Source organism: Lepidochelys olivacea (assembly GCF_965140295.1).
Source record: "Lepidochelys olivacea isolate rLepOli2 genome assembly, chromosome: 20".
NCBI lineage: Eukaryota > Metazoa > Chordata > Testudines > Cheloniidae > Lepidochelys > Lepidochelys olivacea.
In genome coordinates this window covers 1,893,009-1,910,519 of record NC_140430.1, presented here as the reverse complement: position 1 = coordinate 1,910,519, position 17,511 = coordinate 1,893,009, and the positions used below count along the sequence as shown (strand labels likewise).

Genomic DNA, 17,511 nt, shown 5'->3' with positions numbered 1-17,511 from the left:
GCTCAGATGTTTGCCTTGGAGCGGAAAGCAGGAGACAGTTTTCTGAAGCTTCTGCTGAACATGCAGCAGCTAAGGAAAAGGCTAACAGAATGTTAGGGACGACAAGGAAAGGGACAGAAAATGAGAGAGAAGATATCATAAGGCCACTATATAAATCCATGGTACGCCCACACCTGGAATACTGGGTCCACTTCTGGTTACCCCATCCCAAAAAGGATCTAGTGAGCTGGGAAAGGTTCAGAAGAGGGCAACAGAGATGATCAAGGGTATGGAATGGCCTCTGTGAGAGAAGAGATTAAAAAGATTAGGGCTGGTCAGGTAAGAAAAGAGACGACTAAGGTGGGATACCACAGAGGTCTGTAAAATCATGGATGGTGTGGAAAAAGTGACTAGGGAAGGGTTATTTACCCTTTTCCACAATACAAAAGCCAGGGGTCACCGAGTGAAATTAATAGGCAGCAGGTTTCATACAAACCTTTTTTCACACAACACACTATTAACCAGTGGAACGTGTTGCCAGGGGATGTTGTAAAGGCCAAAAATATAACTGTGTTCAAAAGAGAACTGGGTAAGTTCATGGAGGACAGGTCCATCAGTGGCTGTTAGCCAAAATGGTCAAGGATGCAACTTTATGCTCAGGGCATACAGAAGCCTGGAGGAGAAGCGGGGGTGGATCACTCCAACTGCCCTGTTCTGTACAATCCCTTAAAGCTCTGGTACTGGCCACTGTCAAAATACTGGGCTAGATGGACCATTGGTCTGACCCAGAATGATCACTCTTACTTTATCACCTGCGAAAATACAGTATTAACTGGCTACTTCTATCATGCAATCAATGAGGACGAATAGCAGCACGGACTCAGATACATTATAGCCTAACCTCAGACCACGAGGCAATAGCACATCCATCTGGCACACGAGACCCTACCTTGCAACCAAAGAGTCAGTGGGACAAATCTAAGGGCCTCCAAATGATCCTGTCTGGAATGAAAAGCCATGGTAGGGTCAACCAAAGCGATAAGGTCAGTGGGAAGATAGACTTGGCTCAGAGGTGGTCAAACTACGGCATGCGGGACCGTCCTGCCCGGCCCTTGAGCTCCCGTCTGGGGAGGCTAGCTCCCGCTCTCCCCTCTCCCCTGCAGCCACGCGGGTAGTGTGGCTGGTTCTGGCTGGTTGGTGGGACAGCGAGCTCCTGCTGCTCTCAGCTGCATAGTAAGGGGGTGGGACGGGGTGGGAGGGGTTGGATAAGGGGCAGAGGATCCTAGGGGGGCGGTTAGGGGACAGGGAGCAGGGTGCGGTTGGATGTGGTGGAGGTTCTGGGGGATGCGGTCAGGTCGCAGTTGGATAGGCTGTGGGAGTCCCGGGGGGCCTGTCAGGGGCAGGGGTGTGGATAAGGATCTTGGGGGGCAGTCAGGGGACAGGGAGTGGGGGGGTTGGATGGGGGAGTTCTGAGAGGGACAGTCAGGGGGCATGAAGTGGAGGGGGCAGATGGGGGCGGGGGGCAATCTGTTTGGGGAGGCAAAGCCTTCCCTACCCGGCCCTCCGTATAGTTTTGCACCCCGATGTGGCCGACTTGGCTGCTTAGTTGTGTCCACACAAACCCAGACAGGCCAATTTTAATCTTATCACGTAAGCATGCGAACAGGAGCAGTGCTGAAGGTACCTCCATCCTACCACCAAAAGAACAGCTCTAACATCTGGAACACTCAGCCAAATTAGGAATTGCCTGTAGACTGGCTATCATGAACAGTACATTTTCTTCATGCAACAAAGAACATGGGCTTCCAACATCAGTTAAGTTGGCACCTGTTGTTCTTTGGTAACATTTTCCTAAAATGAATTTTGCTAAATAAACCATTTTCAATGTCCAAAGCATCAAGCCAAAGGTTGCTCCCTGCCTTGCCCCAGGTACAAAATTATTTTAAAAAAGGAGAAATGTTTCACTTTACTGAAAAAATTAAAATGATCTAACGTTAAAAAAGCAAACTATTTCAGTTGGCTACAACTTTAACTAAATGTACAGGTTTCAGAGTAGCAGCTGTGTTAGTCTGTATCCACAAAAAGAAAAGGAGGACTTGTGGCACCTTAGAGACTAACCAATTTATTTGAGCATAAGCTTTCATGAGCTACAGCTCACTTCATCGGATGCTCACGAAAGCTCATGCTTAAATAAATTGGTCAGTCTCTAAGGTGCCACAAGTCCTCCTTTTTTAAATGTATAGTGAACTGCAGTTTGCATTACAGCCTTTAACAAGTCATTGAAATTCTGATTCATTCCTCAGCTCCGGGCCAACTGAAATAAAGAAAAAAGCAGCAAGCCAGTGACTTTAACCACCAACAGGGTTGGTCTGACGCACTATTAAGTTAATCCAAGAAGCTCAATGCAGCTTTTGTCTTTCTGTACTAATCTTAGGACAATGTGCTCTTATTGGGCTCCGTAATAAGGAACTACCAGTAACCTCAGCACCATAGCCTTTGCTCTGTATTTAGCAATTTCACTTACCTGAAAATACAAACCGCAAACACTTCCATAAACATCAATAGCTTCTGTTAAGTGCTACTATAACTTCCAATTAAATGCTTATTTTCTGCCTTCCAATCAGTCAACTATCCTGAAAACATTTCTACTTCTCCACCCTATGCTGGAAACAAACTTCATCAGGACTCTTACATCTTCTGCCCTAGCTCTGACACTTCAAAGTGCAGACCTAAAAACAAGTTTGCTGCTCTTGACTCCAGCTTGACAAAGACGACTTGCGTCTGGCTACGAAGGAGCTGATTTTATTGCAGGCAAGCAATTAAAGCACAGTCTCATCTCCACTAGATTTGGTTCCCACAAGCCAGTAAGGGTCACATCATTCTGCAAAACTTGCCATTTTACCGAGATGCATCCCTACGAATGATTGGCACGTGAGCCCACATGTAGTGGTCTGAAAGGTCTAAGTCTTCTGCGGACAGGGAACAGGTAGTTTCATCCTTTTGTTCCACTTGCATATTGCATATTTCATGTATCTATTTTAGTGCATTTAGTCTGGGAGAGAATAAACGCTAACTGTGCTCTAACGCTTTATTTCTACTCAAGGGTCAGCTGCCTGGGCTCTGGAGGAAGTCAGACTTCACAGAGACCAAGTGAGACTACGCTTTCCTCCCCAGCCAGCATCACCTTTGCATCTTCAGGGACTTTTTTTTTTTTATTAAAAGCATGAAGCAAGCTTTCAAAGAGGAGATTTGCTCATGTGCAGTTCATCCCCTACAAGGACTGACCCAGAACACACTGTACCAAAAGGCTGCTGATTTCCGTTGCGAAGCTTCAGACAGATCTCCACAGCCAGATGCTTTGCTGGCTGGATCTTTCAAGAGCAACACTACTTAGGAGTGAGGCACAATCTGCTAGAAGAGCTGGACTCAAGTCAGTCATTGGCCTCTAGGTTTTAGTTCAAGTGAATTCCAAGTTGCTAACTTAAAATCTCGTGTGAGTTATTTAGAGAATGTGAGGGAGAGGTGAGACACCACATTGACGTCTCTAATTCTCAGACACTGATGCAGCATTTAAACGGAGGAAGTACTGGACAGAACCGATGTTTGATGGATAGGGCAGCTACTTATTAAGGATACGGATGAATGGTTAAATCCTGCCTCACTTGGTTTCTCTTCCCATTCCAGCCTCATGAGCAAATTTTCCCAGATTTCCAGGCCTCAGAGACAAGAGCCACTAACTTCCTGCTGTTAAACCTTTAACAGTCTCATGGTTCATACAACTGAAAAAAAGCTGGTTGATGATAAAAAAACAATGTTATCAAACTCTTCTTTGCAAAGAATTCCCCTCTCCCCCCAAGAATTCATGCTGCACACTCCTGGAACAGCAGATTACCATACACTGATTTTACGTCTAATCTTCTTACTCTCAGTGCTTGCTTTAAATCAGTTTACATTTAATGACAGGTTTCAGAGTAACAGCCGTGTTAGTCTGTATTCGCAAAAAGAAAAGGAGTACTTGTGGCACCTTAGAGACTAACCAATTTATTTGAGCACAAGCTTTCGTGAGCTACAGCCTACTTCATCGGATGCATACTGTGGAAACTGCAGAAGACATTATATACACAGAGACCATGAAACAATACCTCCTCCCACCCCACTCTCCTGCTGGTAATAGCTTATCTAAAGTGATCACTCTCCTTACAATGCGTATGATAATCAAGTTGGGCCATTTCCAGCACAAATCCAGGTTTTCTCACCCTCCGCCCCCCCCACACACACACACAAACTCACTCTCCTGCTGGTAATAGCCCATCCAAAGTGACCACTCTCCTTACAACGGGTATGAAAATCAAGGTGGGCCATTTCCAGCACAAATCCAGGTTTTCTCACCCCCCCCCCCCAAACTCATTCTCCTGCTGGTAATAGCTCATCCAAACTGACCACTCTCCTTACAACGTGTATGATAATCAAGGTGGGCCATTTTGGTATTGTTTCATGGTCTCTGTGTATATAATGTCTTCTGCAGTTTCCACAGTATGCATCCGATGAAGTGAGCTGTAGCTCATGAAAGCTCATGCTCAAATAAATTGGTTAGTCTCTAACGTGCCACAAGTCCTCCTTTTCTTTTTACATTTAATGAACGCAAGGTATAAACAGAACATAAAATTCAAGAAAATGTGTTTGTCTAGCACTCCCTACTCTGTTTTAGGCATGAGGATATTTGCTGGAGTGAAATTAAACTGCCAGGGGAATCATCAAGGAACTAGAGAGCAGCTATTTCTAAATGCCAGTGTATTTGTCATCCCATTTGCACATAGTCTATTAGAAATTTGGGATCTTAAAAACTTTTTTTCCTTAAAATGCTTTGCAGTTCAATTTGAAGAATTACAATGGCTTTCTAAGCACCAAATTCATTATAAGACTGCTCTTAATTTAGAAGACTGTGTAGTTTGGGATCTACATATTTATTACAGTGGTTTTCTCTATAAAAGCCTCATTATCTCACATGAAGCCAGACTACCCAAAATACCAGTTAAAGACTTCAGGCCAGATCCTGCCCTCAGGCAATACCTATGTAACGCCACTGAAGATAGGGGAACCCCTATTTACATCTGTGCAACCTATGCAGAACATGCTTTAACCGTTGTATGTCAGCTAATGTAGGGTTCACTCACATGGTGTTAAAATTCACTGAGAACTATTCTGTACTGACTTCACCTGGATTCCCATGTCTAGAATCCAGTTCCTCCTCAATGGATTAAGCCCTCGTTGTGTTTGAATATTTCTTGTAAAGGACCCTGGAGAACTTCCTTTCCTTGATCCATGCTGTATACATCAGTTATTGCAGGGTCGCACTTCCAAGTGTTCCTATAGAGCAGGGGTGGCCCAACTGCATCTCTTTTACCATTGAAGTGCGGCTTATGGAGCCCCACCCCACATTCTCCACCTACCAGACTGGGGGGAGCTTGGGACCTCTGCCGTGCAGCGGGGTGGCCGGGTAGGGGCTTCTGCCCAGCAGGGAAGGGAGTCTCAGGGCTTCTGCCCAGCAGGGCACACCTGCCAGGGTTTGGGGCTTCAGCAGGAGCAAGGCTGAAGCCCTAAGCCCCGTCAGGCACACCCTGGCTCTCAGACTTCTGAAGACTCTTGTAAGGATCAGTAAGTTTGGCCACCTGTTATAGGGGGTTGTTTGCTCTGAGCTGGCTTGATATGGCTGAAATGCATCAGAGAAGGGATAGCAGTTAAATTACTCATCTCTCTTACCCTTAATAAAATCCTGATTCCCATTAAAAATGTTATCACCATATCAACGTACACCTTACTCTCATGAGAAGACACGCTCTCTTCCAAAGCCTGAGTTCGACGTACAAATAGAATATGAGACATTTAGTACAGAATAAGTTAGGCCAGATCTCCATAGTGTTGAAACGTAAACCACACAGCAGCTATCCCATTGATTTGATGTGACAAACTCCAGAGACAATGCTAACCACCTAAATTGCTTCTTTGTTCGTAACCTTGTCTCCTCCAGAGAGGCAAATCAATAAGGAAGATGTCATTGCAAGTCTAGTTCCATGCTCGTATTATACCACTATTTATCACACAAATTAACGCTGGCTTCTTTAAACAGCTGCACTGAAGAGATCAGAAAGAGAATCCACTCTAGCAACATTCCATAGCACTTGGTCTGCTCTTATGACAACTCCAGTGATTAGTTTCTCCAATGCATGGCACACACATCAGAGCTGATATAGAAGAAAAGCCAACCGCATTCAACAAACACGTTAGCATAGTAGATATGTATCTTTCCATTTTAAATTCAAATACAGTTGTTTCCTGCCCAGCTTTCTCTTTGTACACACACCAAGAGCTATAAGAGCTGTGCAGTAACCCTCATTCATTTCAAACCACATTCCTGAGACTGGTTTCAGAGTAACAGCCGTGTTTGCAAAAAGAAAAGGAGGACTTGTGGCACCTTAGAGACTAACCAATTTATTTGAGCATGAGCTTTCGTGAGCTACAGCTCACTTCACCGTGTTAGTCTGTATTCGCAAAAAGAAAAGGAGTACTAGTGGCACCTTAGAGACTAACCTATTTATTTAAGCTACAGCTCACTTCATCGGATGCAACTGAGACTATGATCAGCCACAGCACAAGAGACATTGTCAGGTTTGGCGACATTGCGTAAGCATGTCTCACACTACTCAACACTCCCTCTAATGCTCTCAATTATCTATTCAATATCATTGCTTAAGTGCACCTGAAATGTTAGATAAACACTATGATATTTATGCAACTGATAGACCCTTTCAAACTAAACAAGTCTCTCCAGTGGAAAACCAGAAGGCATATTATCTACAGCAGCAGTGTCTCAGTGCGCAAGCTTTCAAAAGATGACACACAAAAGAAACCAAAGTACCAACAATTAAAGCAAGGACCTGATAGCAAGTCAGACTCTTGCAGTGAGCATTGGTGAAGACAGACAGAATCTTCACACTCTCTGCATATGTGGAGCGCTAATATCTTCATTTAACGCCTTGTTAACAAATGACAGGTTTCAGAGTAGCAGCCATGTTAGTCTGTATCCCTAGCAGGGTGCTGCTGCAGTTTCCACGGTATGCATCCGATGAAGTGAGCTGTAGCTCACGAAAGCTTATGCTCAAATAAATTGGTTAGTCTCTAAGGTGCCACAAGTACTCCTTTTCTTATAGCCTACTAAGACTCACAAGGTAATGAAACAATTGTTTATGTAACACAGATGTGAGGCAAAGAATAGTGCAGATAGCTGCTTGTCTGTCTTCACGACGTTGCCTCTGCACAGCAAGGGGAAGGGTACATATATCCTGACCAGCAAAATGCAGGACTTGAGGGACCTGTAAACGCCCAGTAACATTCAAATACTGTTTCTAAAAGGTTTGTGGCCAACCACATGACTCCTCCAGTTCTGTAAGGACAAAGCAGAGAGAGTGACTTGGTAAGTAACCCCTTTTCCTCCCCCTCCTGAACTGCCTGGGCCTGACTGCACCACTGTGTTTACAAAGTGTCCCATCCCTCAAAGACCAGGCAGTGTGTCTTGCGTGGGCAACAGTGAAATATGCACTACAGTGAACTAAGCAAGCAACCTAGGCAGGAGTTTCTATACTAGTAAAAGACACGGGGGATGTCCAGTCTAAATCTTATGCTATGCTTCAGTTGTTCGATGCTCCATCTCCTGTTATTCCTGACAGCAAGTATCCTCTGCAGGCAGCACACTAAATATTTAGTGTTAAGCATTCAAAGGGTTATAATCAACAATAAAGAATGCCTTCTTATAGGGTCAGAAAAGTTAGTGATGGAGACACATACAATTTCCAATTCCTTATTGGCAAACAGCCCTGGATTGTCCAGGTTTAAACGCCTTACTCAACGTGCCTGCTTCCAGTGCGCGCTGACGCCATAGCTGCTCACTGGACCTATGAAGCCAAGTCCCTATTTCCCATTAGCCCTGCAGAGACAACACAGCTCGGGGAGATTGAGCTGGGTTCTAGTCTGGCTTGTGCAACACCACTAGAAGTCTGATTCACGAGCGTAATGTCCTCAGTGACAAATCAGAACACAGGGGGATTTTCAGATTCCACAGTTTGTGGCAACAGCAGCTAGAAAAATAATCTTTTAACTTGTAGGCTAAGATTATTAGCCCTGGATTCATTGAAGGTGAATAAAAACAAAACCTACCCTCATTTTTACAATCCCTTTACGGACTATAATTCACTTTATAGGGTGTCTATTGTGAGAAAAATGCTAGTTTCTAGCATAATTTTAGCATGTAGAATGATCCAGCATCAACAACATAAGATTGAAAAAAGAATTCTCTTGATTTCCAGAATCCTTGGAAGAGGCTGTGAACAAGTTCAGATATTTCTTTAGCTTGTCACACAATTCTAGCCTTTCTATCCTCACAAAAACACTTGGGACAAAAATGACACTTTCCTTAAAAGAGCCTGCCTGGTCAAAACAGAAGTTACAAGACCATGATACAGTCAATGAAAAGATTTTCCTCACAGAAAAGTACTTCTGAAATTCTGGGAACTGAAGTACTTTCACTGCTGGACTGTGGCCAAGTAATAGCTCAGAACATTTTACTTGATAGCTAATAGATGCTACATTAGATTACATCAAACGTGTTCTGAAAATGGAGACCTGTCTTGTCTACAAGGTAGAGTGGTGAACATACTTAGTCAAAATCTTCCTTCACATGGCTTGTCTGGTTACCCTCTGGCCCTGCGGTAGATGATCATGTGCCATTACCTACTGCCTGGTGTGGCACACTATGTCAACACTGGCATCAAGACTCTGCTTAGATCCCATTCTTATGAGAGCTCATCGAAAGCCCAGTTAGAAGTAGCATAAATTTTTCAGTTAGGCAGGCAAGAGGACAAAGCTCCCTTTGGTTTCTGTTCCCTGCCTAACGACTAAAATCATTCTCCAGACAAATGGCAGATTCTTCTGCCTGTCCTAGTAAAGACCCTAGCAACTGCCTGACTATGGGGAATTATGTAGCATAGATGCTTGAAATCCCACCCAATAAAACTTCAGCTAAACTGTGAAACATTTATAGTCATGGTGGCTTTTCAGGTCAGTGGTAACTGCTCTCACTCTCTCTGGGATAACACATAAAACCTTAGCTAATATGAAATAAAAAGCTATTTAAGAAATGGAATTTTACTGCAGGCTAAGAGCAGCTTGAATTTGCTCTAATTACAAGTTCTCTTCAGCTGTTCCTGGATCACAGCGATCATTAAAAGGCAATGGTGGATATTGCAGAGAAGACCAAACCTGAATGATCACTGAGCACTATTTTCCTAGGACAAGGTGAATTTATCTCAATGGGATTAGGCGGATTAAAAAAAAATTAAAAAATAGTATTACTTTACCATTGATCGTCTACCACCTCCTGGGGTCCCGGAAAGACAAGGAAGAGCTGTGCAGAAATTAACATCTCAAAATTCTTTGCAAAAAAATGCTACATAAAACTATTCTCTACGCCTTAAATACCAAAAGTTGTCACGGCTTCACTGGCACCAGGACTCGAGACATCATGCTTTAAGAAGGCACAATGCGACAAGTCTATTTTAAAAGAGTAGATACATGTGGTGCTCCACTTTTATAGCTGTTTGTGTATTTTAGCAGAGTACCTTGCTGTGCTTCCCACCTTTGTCCAAGTATTGCTCCTGTTTTACAGCAAAGTGAATGGAGCCACAGATGTGAAGTACCTTCCACAAAGTTACACAGCAAGTCGAAGGCAAAGCTGGGACTAGAACCCAGTGTGACGGGTTGGATCACAGAAACCCCCTTGGGGCTGCCACCTGATGTGCCAAGACAACTTCTGCCCCTGCTTTCCCTGCCCTCCCAGCTTGGGACTCCAGCACCCTGTCTTGCTGAGCCAGACATGCCAGTCTGCTCCAACACAGACCCAGGGTCTGAACCACGAGCCCCAAAGCTGCAGACTGAATGGAAAGCAACTTCAGAAGTGTTCCTGTCTTTAACACTCAGATGCCCAACTCTCAATGGGGTCCAAACCGCAAATAAATCTGTTTTACATAGTATAAAGTTTATACAGCGTAAAACGGATTTATTTAGGTTTCTGTGATTCAACCTGTCCCACCCAGATCCCCTAACTGCCCGTTGCTGCTCTAACCATGAGAGAGGGCACTGTTTCCTCTCCATCACCGATCATACAGCACCAGAATAAAAGTATAGAGCAACATTATAAAAATTCACACTTTACCAAGACTGAATATACATCAGATTTACAAAGTGTAGCTTAACCACAGCATTTCAGGTTGTGGAGAAGGCAAGTTAAAGTCTCCTGCATGGTTTTTGCTCTGAAATGGCAACTTGTACCTTTCTTCGTGGTCCCTGGGCAAGAACATCTTTTTCATGCACGCATCTATTCTCACACAAATGAAAACACTAAGATAGGATTTTAAAAGACAGGTTGGTTAATAAACTTGTATCTTAAACGCCTCCTCCCACCCCAAATCACTTACATACAGCCTGCTCAGATAAAGAAATCCAGGCGTGAGGCCTCAATCTGTTTCTCTGGAAGTTATTTTTAACAGCACAAGGGCCCTGTTGTGATCTCACTGTATTGTCAGCCAGGGGGGAAAAGTGGCAGCTACACACAAGGAGTTTGTCTAGACAAAAATATCACTTACTTTCCTCAAACAACATTTTAAATACATCTCCAAGTAGGATATGGCCTCTATAAAGTAAGAAATAAGAAACATTGTATTTGAAGGTTGTCAGCTCATCAAATTTTAATTAAAAACTCTGATTGACAGTCTTATATTGTCTACCACCATGAAACTCTGCATGTTGTGATTCAAAGAATTCCTAAACAGGTGAGCAGATTACACCTGCCAGCTACAGGATCCTCGAGTTTGATACCTGTGAGATGGGAATGGAATCCTCTTCTTGAGGAATACACTGAGCTTTTAATTGGCCAGCAAGCTGCATTTCCACTGTACAGACACACATTCATTTGGAGGTTGAGGGGTTGGAAGAGAACAGCACTAAAAAACATTAATATTTTAAAAGGTGTCATGTTCTCCCCAATAATCTAGCTACAAAGAAACAGGGTAGAGAATCTCTGTACGCTAATTAGTGCTGCCAGAGAGCCTACAATGTTAGCCATTGCAGACAGCCGAGGCCTACCCAAATATGCGAAGATGGCATTTTGACTCTAAAGCCAGACATTTCAAACCTGACAGTTTAGGCTCAAGGTAAAACTCCAATAAGACATAGGGAAAGTTGATGGTATGAAGACAGTGCCCTTAACAGCACAGCACTTCCTTTCCAGGAGACAGGTGGAAACCATTCCAAAGCATCTCTAACTACTCATCCAGTTATTACCAACTGATTCAATTCAGCAGTCACTGGCTCTCCACAACTTACAAGTGACAGTAATCACAGCTGACAATTTTAACCCAAGCCCTGCACATCGTTTTGAATTAGCAAGTAATGCACCAAGAGAAGAAGGAAAACCTTGCTGCCTTCAGCTGGCTGAAACCTAAGAAATAAACCATAATTTAACCAGCAGAATTTTCACTTCACCCCATGTAGTTCCCATCTGCATCTGGAAAATGACAGCAAATTAAATTACAACTGCACATTTCCAGCTACTTTTCTAAAGACAAGGCTGTTAATACTCCAATACACAAAGTGTAATGGTATAAAAAAATCCAGCAACTTCTTACTCCACCTTTCCTCTCTGTGCAGCATCTCTTCATGTCAAATCTGTTGACTTTACTTACAAGCCAAGTTTTTACTCCTGTCAATGACAGAGGAGCACGTTGGAAACTTTTATCCCTTGTGCATTATCAACAAAGCTACCAGCAAAGTTCTGAGCTGCAGAATCTACTGCCTATGTCAGAGGCAGAAAGAACTCTGCTGAATTATTCGGATCACACGTTCAAATTCGCAGGATGGACAGTTTAAAAGGTGGTCTTGATTTATAAATTGAAAAATATTGCTAATGAAGGTCACCAAAAGAAAATTAATAGGAGTCCCCCATAATCTGATTATCCATTTCCTGCAAAAACTTTGAACTCTGCCCAGAGAGCGGCAGCTTTTCTGACACATCCGCCCTTGGCTCGCATGCCGAGCAGCGGCGTCCCACAGGAAAGAGCAGAGCGCCGTGCATTAGTGGGGGCCAGCTGGGAAACGAAGGTGAAGGAAAGAGCTCGGCAACACAAGTAGTGACGCTATTATTGTGGGTTTCAGAGTAACAGCCGTGTTAGTCTGTATTCGCAAAAAGAAAAGGAGTACTTGTGGCACCTTAGAGACTAACCAAGAAAGTTTAGTGTCCTTTTTCTTTTGTAGAGAAGCAAAGTGTGCGTTGTAAATGGCTTTTCTAGTTTTAGTAAAATCCAGCCACGAGGAAGTTTGTGTGGAAGGTTGTTTTTTTATGAGAGTATCCATTTTTGAGAGCTCATTCTTAATCTTTCCCTGTTTGCTGTAGAGGATGTTGATCAGGTTAGTCTCTAAGGTGCCACAAGTACTCCTTTTCTTTTTGCTATTATTGCGGGCAGCGATGAATCAGCAGCACCACCGAACTACCCAGAGTATTCACTCCGCCAGTTAGCGCCCCTGAGAGCCTCCCCTTTGACTCACCAAGCAGCTCCACAGGGAATAAGTTAGTCACAAGTTTAAATGAAGCATGCGGTGTAACCGAGATACAGTCCTACAGCTGGACTCAAGAAGCTACATTTCAAATGGAGATTCTAGGACTGCATTCCAGTGCAGTGGTTTCTTGGCAGTACTGATCTTTCAGTAAGAAGTTACAGTCAATACAGCATTATGCAAAAGATACAAAGTGAATATGCACCAATACTTTGCATGCAAACTTTCAAAAGATTTTAAAAATACCCTTCTGAGTAGTTCAGAGGAAAATTCTACTCTCTGATGCTTCAATTAGGAGAAACAGATGGACCCATGATGTGGTTTCAAAACTGCTGCGTTATTAAAAATAGTTACAGCCCCTCTTACAAATCTTTCAATAGTTCTCACTGAGGCTTTGTTATAAAGCAGAGGTGTTTTTTTTGAGGGAAAAGATACATCAAAATATCCAAGAATAAAAATATTCCCTCACTAGCCAGGTATTTTGTTTTTTAAACAAAGCAGTTAAAATCTGGGTTGACTAAGTTAGGGCTACAAAACAAAACAATTAAAGATCTAATTGAAAATTTCAGTCCAGGTTCAAACATCTCTATTGACTCTGACCCTGTATCCCTGCTTGCTGTCCACATGTATGTTCCAGGTACGTGGTGTGTCCCCAATACTCCTCTGTAGGCTCTCCACATGACCTCCTGCTACAAACCCAGTGGGGGCTCCTCATATAGGCAAATGAAGCAGGCTTCCCACATTCAGTAAGGGACCTGCAGGCCCCCACAATTAAAGTTTCTCACAGATAACTGCTTTCCTTGCCCCTTTCCAATTCTCCCTTATTCATTTCTCAGGCACGCTCCCTTACTCGCTAGGTTAATTCCCCTCTGCTATCTCCAGATGCATTTTTCTCTTCAAGTCTGTTCACCAGTTTAATAGTACGGTGTTGTTGCTACCAGTGAAATTTAGTAGTCAAATCATTCATGACTCAGTATTTCAGCCCCTGAACGTCTATCATTTCAATACAGCATTTTAAAGTTATCCAAGATTATCCTATGCAGTAATGTTCCCCAAGAATGCTAACCTCTCTCAGAGTCCTTCTATAGATAAATCCTGACTTAAGGACCAGATCCTTCCAGCAGAAGACCATTTCAATGTAAAAGTTCCCAGGAAAATCATTGGAGAACAAGAACTCCTTTCTTCAGGTAAAAAGCTTTCATTGTGAAATCCACTCACATTAAAATGTTTATTGATAAAACGATTCTACAGCAGCAGACAAGTCAGGTCAAAACAAATACTTAGAAAACTGACAGGATGTTTCAGAGATAAGAGGTAAATTTGTCAAAAGGGCGTAAGTGCCTTAAGGAGCCTACATCTGATGTTCAAAAGTGACTAAGGCACTTGGTCTAAATCGCACTGAAAGTTATTGGCACTTTGGCTCTTCAGTGCCTAAGTCACTTTTAAAGATGGGCATTAGGCATTTTTGAAAGTGTTACCCAAAGTTCTTCAACGTTTATGTAACAATATTTTGAAGTTCTATTGTTCAAGCAATTTGAGTTATAACTACCTTCTCTCCAAAACAATACAGTTCGCAAAAGGTTTGAGAAAGATTAGCTGTAAACCCAAAATTCCTTGACCAATTTCCTTCGCCTGTTCAGAAAATTTACTAAGATTCAAATCACAAGGATTTCTTTTAAAGAAAGTCTGAAGAGTATCTACAAAGCTTATAATCGCAATCTTATTACAGCCTTAACTATAAAACTGTCTACCAATCCATCCACCAAAAGTCTCAATAATTAACAATTACCCCGGCAGTGTATCTTCTACAATAAAGAGGACAGGCATAAGATAGACACAAGAACAAGGAAAGCAAGGACTAGAGAGAAAAGGAAGAAAGGAGGAAGTTTATTTCCACCAGGAATAGTTATTATCTGGAACAAAGCTACTTAAATAGTTACAATGAGGAGTCAAAGTGTGTAAGCAAAAAAGATGATGGCTAATTCAAAAGAAGAAATGGACCTAACAACATACCTGTTATTCTAAACGACCCTATATGTACATACTGAATACCTCTCCAGGCCAAATAGCTCCAGCAGCGCCCAAGGCAATATCAGTTTGCTAGAGGTAACTGGTATACTTTGGGACACAGGATGTGAGAATATCAAGTGTGGACAGCTGGGGGTGAAACGAAACCAGATGACTATTGGCATATTTCCGTGGTCTGTGAACGAAATGCACTCATGTACATTTTGTGGCTATTATAGGGTGCTACAGGTTGTGCAAAAGCCGTGACAAACATAGGCAACAAAACCCTATTTTAGTGTCGTTCAGCGCGGCAGATACAACTGACAGGCCAAAAAGTGCTTGTGTAGACTGTAAAGCTACTTCATTCGGTTCATAGCTAATCTAGGCACAGCTGGATGCTAGATTAAGTATTATGTGACTGTTGTGCCCAAGGAAGGTTGCCCAACACACCAGAAAGACTTTTATCTGGACTCGGTAAGGAAGCAGGATGGTGGTAGGGGTCACAGTATGATTCTGTTCATAAATATTCATTTGAGATACAAAAAGCAAACAAACCTCATAACGTACACGAAAGAGATTTTCTCAAAGAAAGATTTAATAGGGAACAGTAGTCCCAAGAAGATCAAAATTAAGTACTTGCATAAGCATTTGTAGGAGCAGAGCTTTAATTAAAACAAATATTGGTTTCAACCACCATGATAAAGCTAATATTTATTTTCTTTGTCAGGGATAAATCAGGTACCCAATTTTGCCAATTTTTTGTTTGTTTAAGATTGGCAGCTCAGGCAAAACAGTAAATTAATCCGAAAACCAGGTAGGTTCAGAGATCGAATAAAAGCTTCATTTCCCTAAGTAAAAATTCTTTGGCACTATTATTTTGCAATAATACACTCAAATGAAGACGAGCAGGAGTTCACTCGTCCATAAATTGTGGGAATGGTATAAAAATCCATTAAAATATTAAAAACAAAAACACACCAGCTTATCACCAACTGATTTTAACATCTTCATAAATTAGCGCCGACTTTACCATGCGCCTGTTAGTCATCTATTTCTCCACTGACCTTTGTTCTCCGGGATACAAACAAATCCGGTTACAGGAATAAAAACCTATACCATCGCAGGATGGCAAGTGTGCTAATCATTGCAAATGAGATGTCACTCACTAGTATAAACTATTCTGTTATGGTATCTATTTCCAGACATTACAGCAGAGCCTACTAATGTGACCATAATTAAGGTGGTATTAGCATTTAAAACACCCTGGAGAAATCATATACTCTAGAACTAACATTTAAGCCTAAGTCAGAAGTTGTCAAACTTTTTCATAGGGTGGACCACATCTGTCATTGCACTCTAACAGCTGGCAACAAGGAGCATCCAGCCAGGATGGGAAACTCTGATGTAGGATCAAGCTTGGTATTAAGCCAGAATCTCAAAGACCAAACCATAACCTTTGAGGGCCACAGCCAGGGAGCAAGTCTTTTAAGTACAGTTGGTTACTCTACAGTGATGAAATGTCCATATGTTTAGTGTACTTTTGGATCCCACGTCAAAGACTTCATATTTAAATGGTCTCTGGTTTGAATCCAGTTCAGGGAATTGGTGACCAAAAGGTGGCCTCACACATCATCTGGCATCTGTTCAATGTCTATAAAACAACTAGGCGGTTTCAAACTGGTTCCGAGTGGGTAGGTGCCCACAGCCTCAATCCACAATCACAAGTGGTGCCCTTGTTTAAAATTCCAGCTGATGACCGAATCCGGGTAGAATTATAAATAGTAGGCTCACGAAAAACCCACACAAACTTAGGCCATCTAGCCTAGTCTCTGAATTTTGGCATGGAGACCAACCTACTTTCCCACTCCCAGAAGTGATCCCTAGGGCAAGGGGAAGAGTGTCTTACAACGGCAGTATGAGGAAACTGCACAGTCACTGCCCCTTCTTTGGAGAGAGGACATCAGTTCATCCTGTCATCAACCCAGAAGCTTTTGTTAGCTCCAACATGGACAAAAACTTTTGTCTAAAATTTGGTCTAAACACTTATGCAAGAAGCTGGAAAAAACAGCAGAAATATTAGAAGGGTCATTCAACTTAAAAAATAAAAATAAAAATCAGACCTCTGTCCAAACATCTTCACTTGTAACCCTAAGACCCTGTTTCTGCAATGTTCTGTGTGCAATGGACCCTGCAATTGCACGGAACTCCATTTCCTTTATGCAGACACAGAGGTTTGCCTGTGTCCATCCCACTGCAGGATCAGGGCCTAAGATTGTTACGACTGAAACAGATTAGAGACAAAGTTATGTTCCTCTAGGATTTCAGCTTGTTTACTTTGTGCATTTGACAGCATGCTGTAGCTAGTCAGTCCCACCATTTCCCTGTTGTCTTTCACAGAGCAAGAAAAGAGAAACATTTCAAAAAAATAGGGCAGCAATTTTAAAGACAAAAACTGTCAGGACTACTTGGAGGCAGGTGTAGTACCTGAGATGAATTTTAATATATATTTTTTAAAAGGACTAGATTCCAACTTGACAGTATCCCTTTAACTCTGAGATGTTACTATGCATGTATAGTCATTCTTCACGAGTATTTTAACTGCACACAGAGCGCGTGACAAAGACACCATCACACCACTTCTGAAAGGAAGCAAACTTGGTCATCACTTCTGGAGTGAAAGAATGATCATACAAAATGCTAATGGACCACAGAATGCCCATAACTTCATCAAGTCCATTGCGTGATATGGACATCTATTCAAACTCACACATGCAACAGCGAAACAGTGTCCCCACGAGAGATTATTTTGGTTCTAGAAGATCACAACTATCAATCCAATTCTCTGATCTTATTTCCATACAGGCT

At 42.4% G+C, this 17,511-nt stretch overlaps 1 protein-coding gene across 4 annotated transcripts in view; it reads right to left on the bottom strand.

Moving 5' to 3' along the window:
- SPATS2 (spermatogenesis associated serine rich 2) overlaps nt 1–17,511 on the bottom strand; it is a 45,950-nt gene that overhangs the window by 17,957 nt on the left and 10,482 nt on the right. For 2 of the 4 annotated variants that reach the window (XM_084610582.1, XM_084610583.1), the window contains exon 1: nt 476–608. The exons of the other annotated variants lie outside the window; for them this stretch is intronic. In XM_084610582.1, the coding sequence (XP_084466708.1) occupies nt 476–593 (118 nt within the window). In that variant the 5' untranslated portion in view covers nt 594–608. Of the gene's footprint in view, nt 1–475; nt 609–17,511 lie in introns of those variants that run through there. 4 annotated transcript variants of the gene reach the window in all.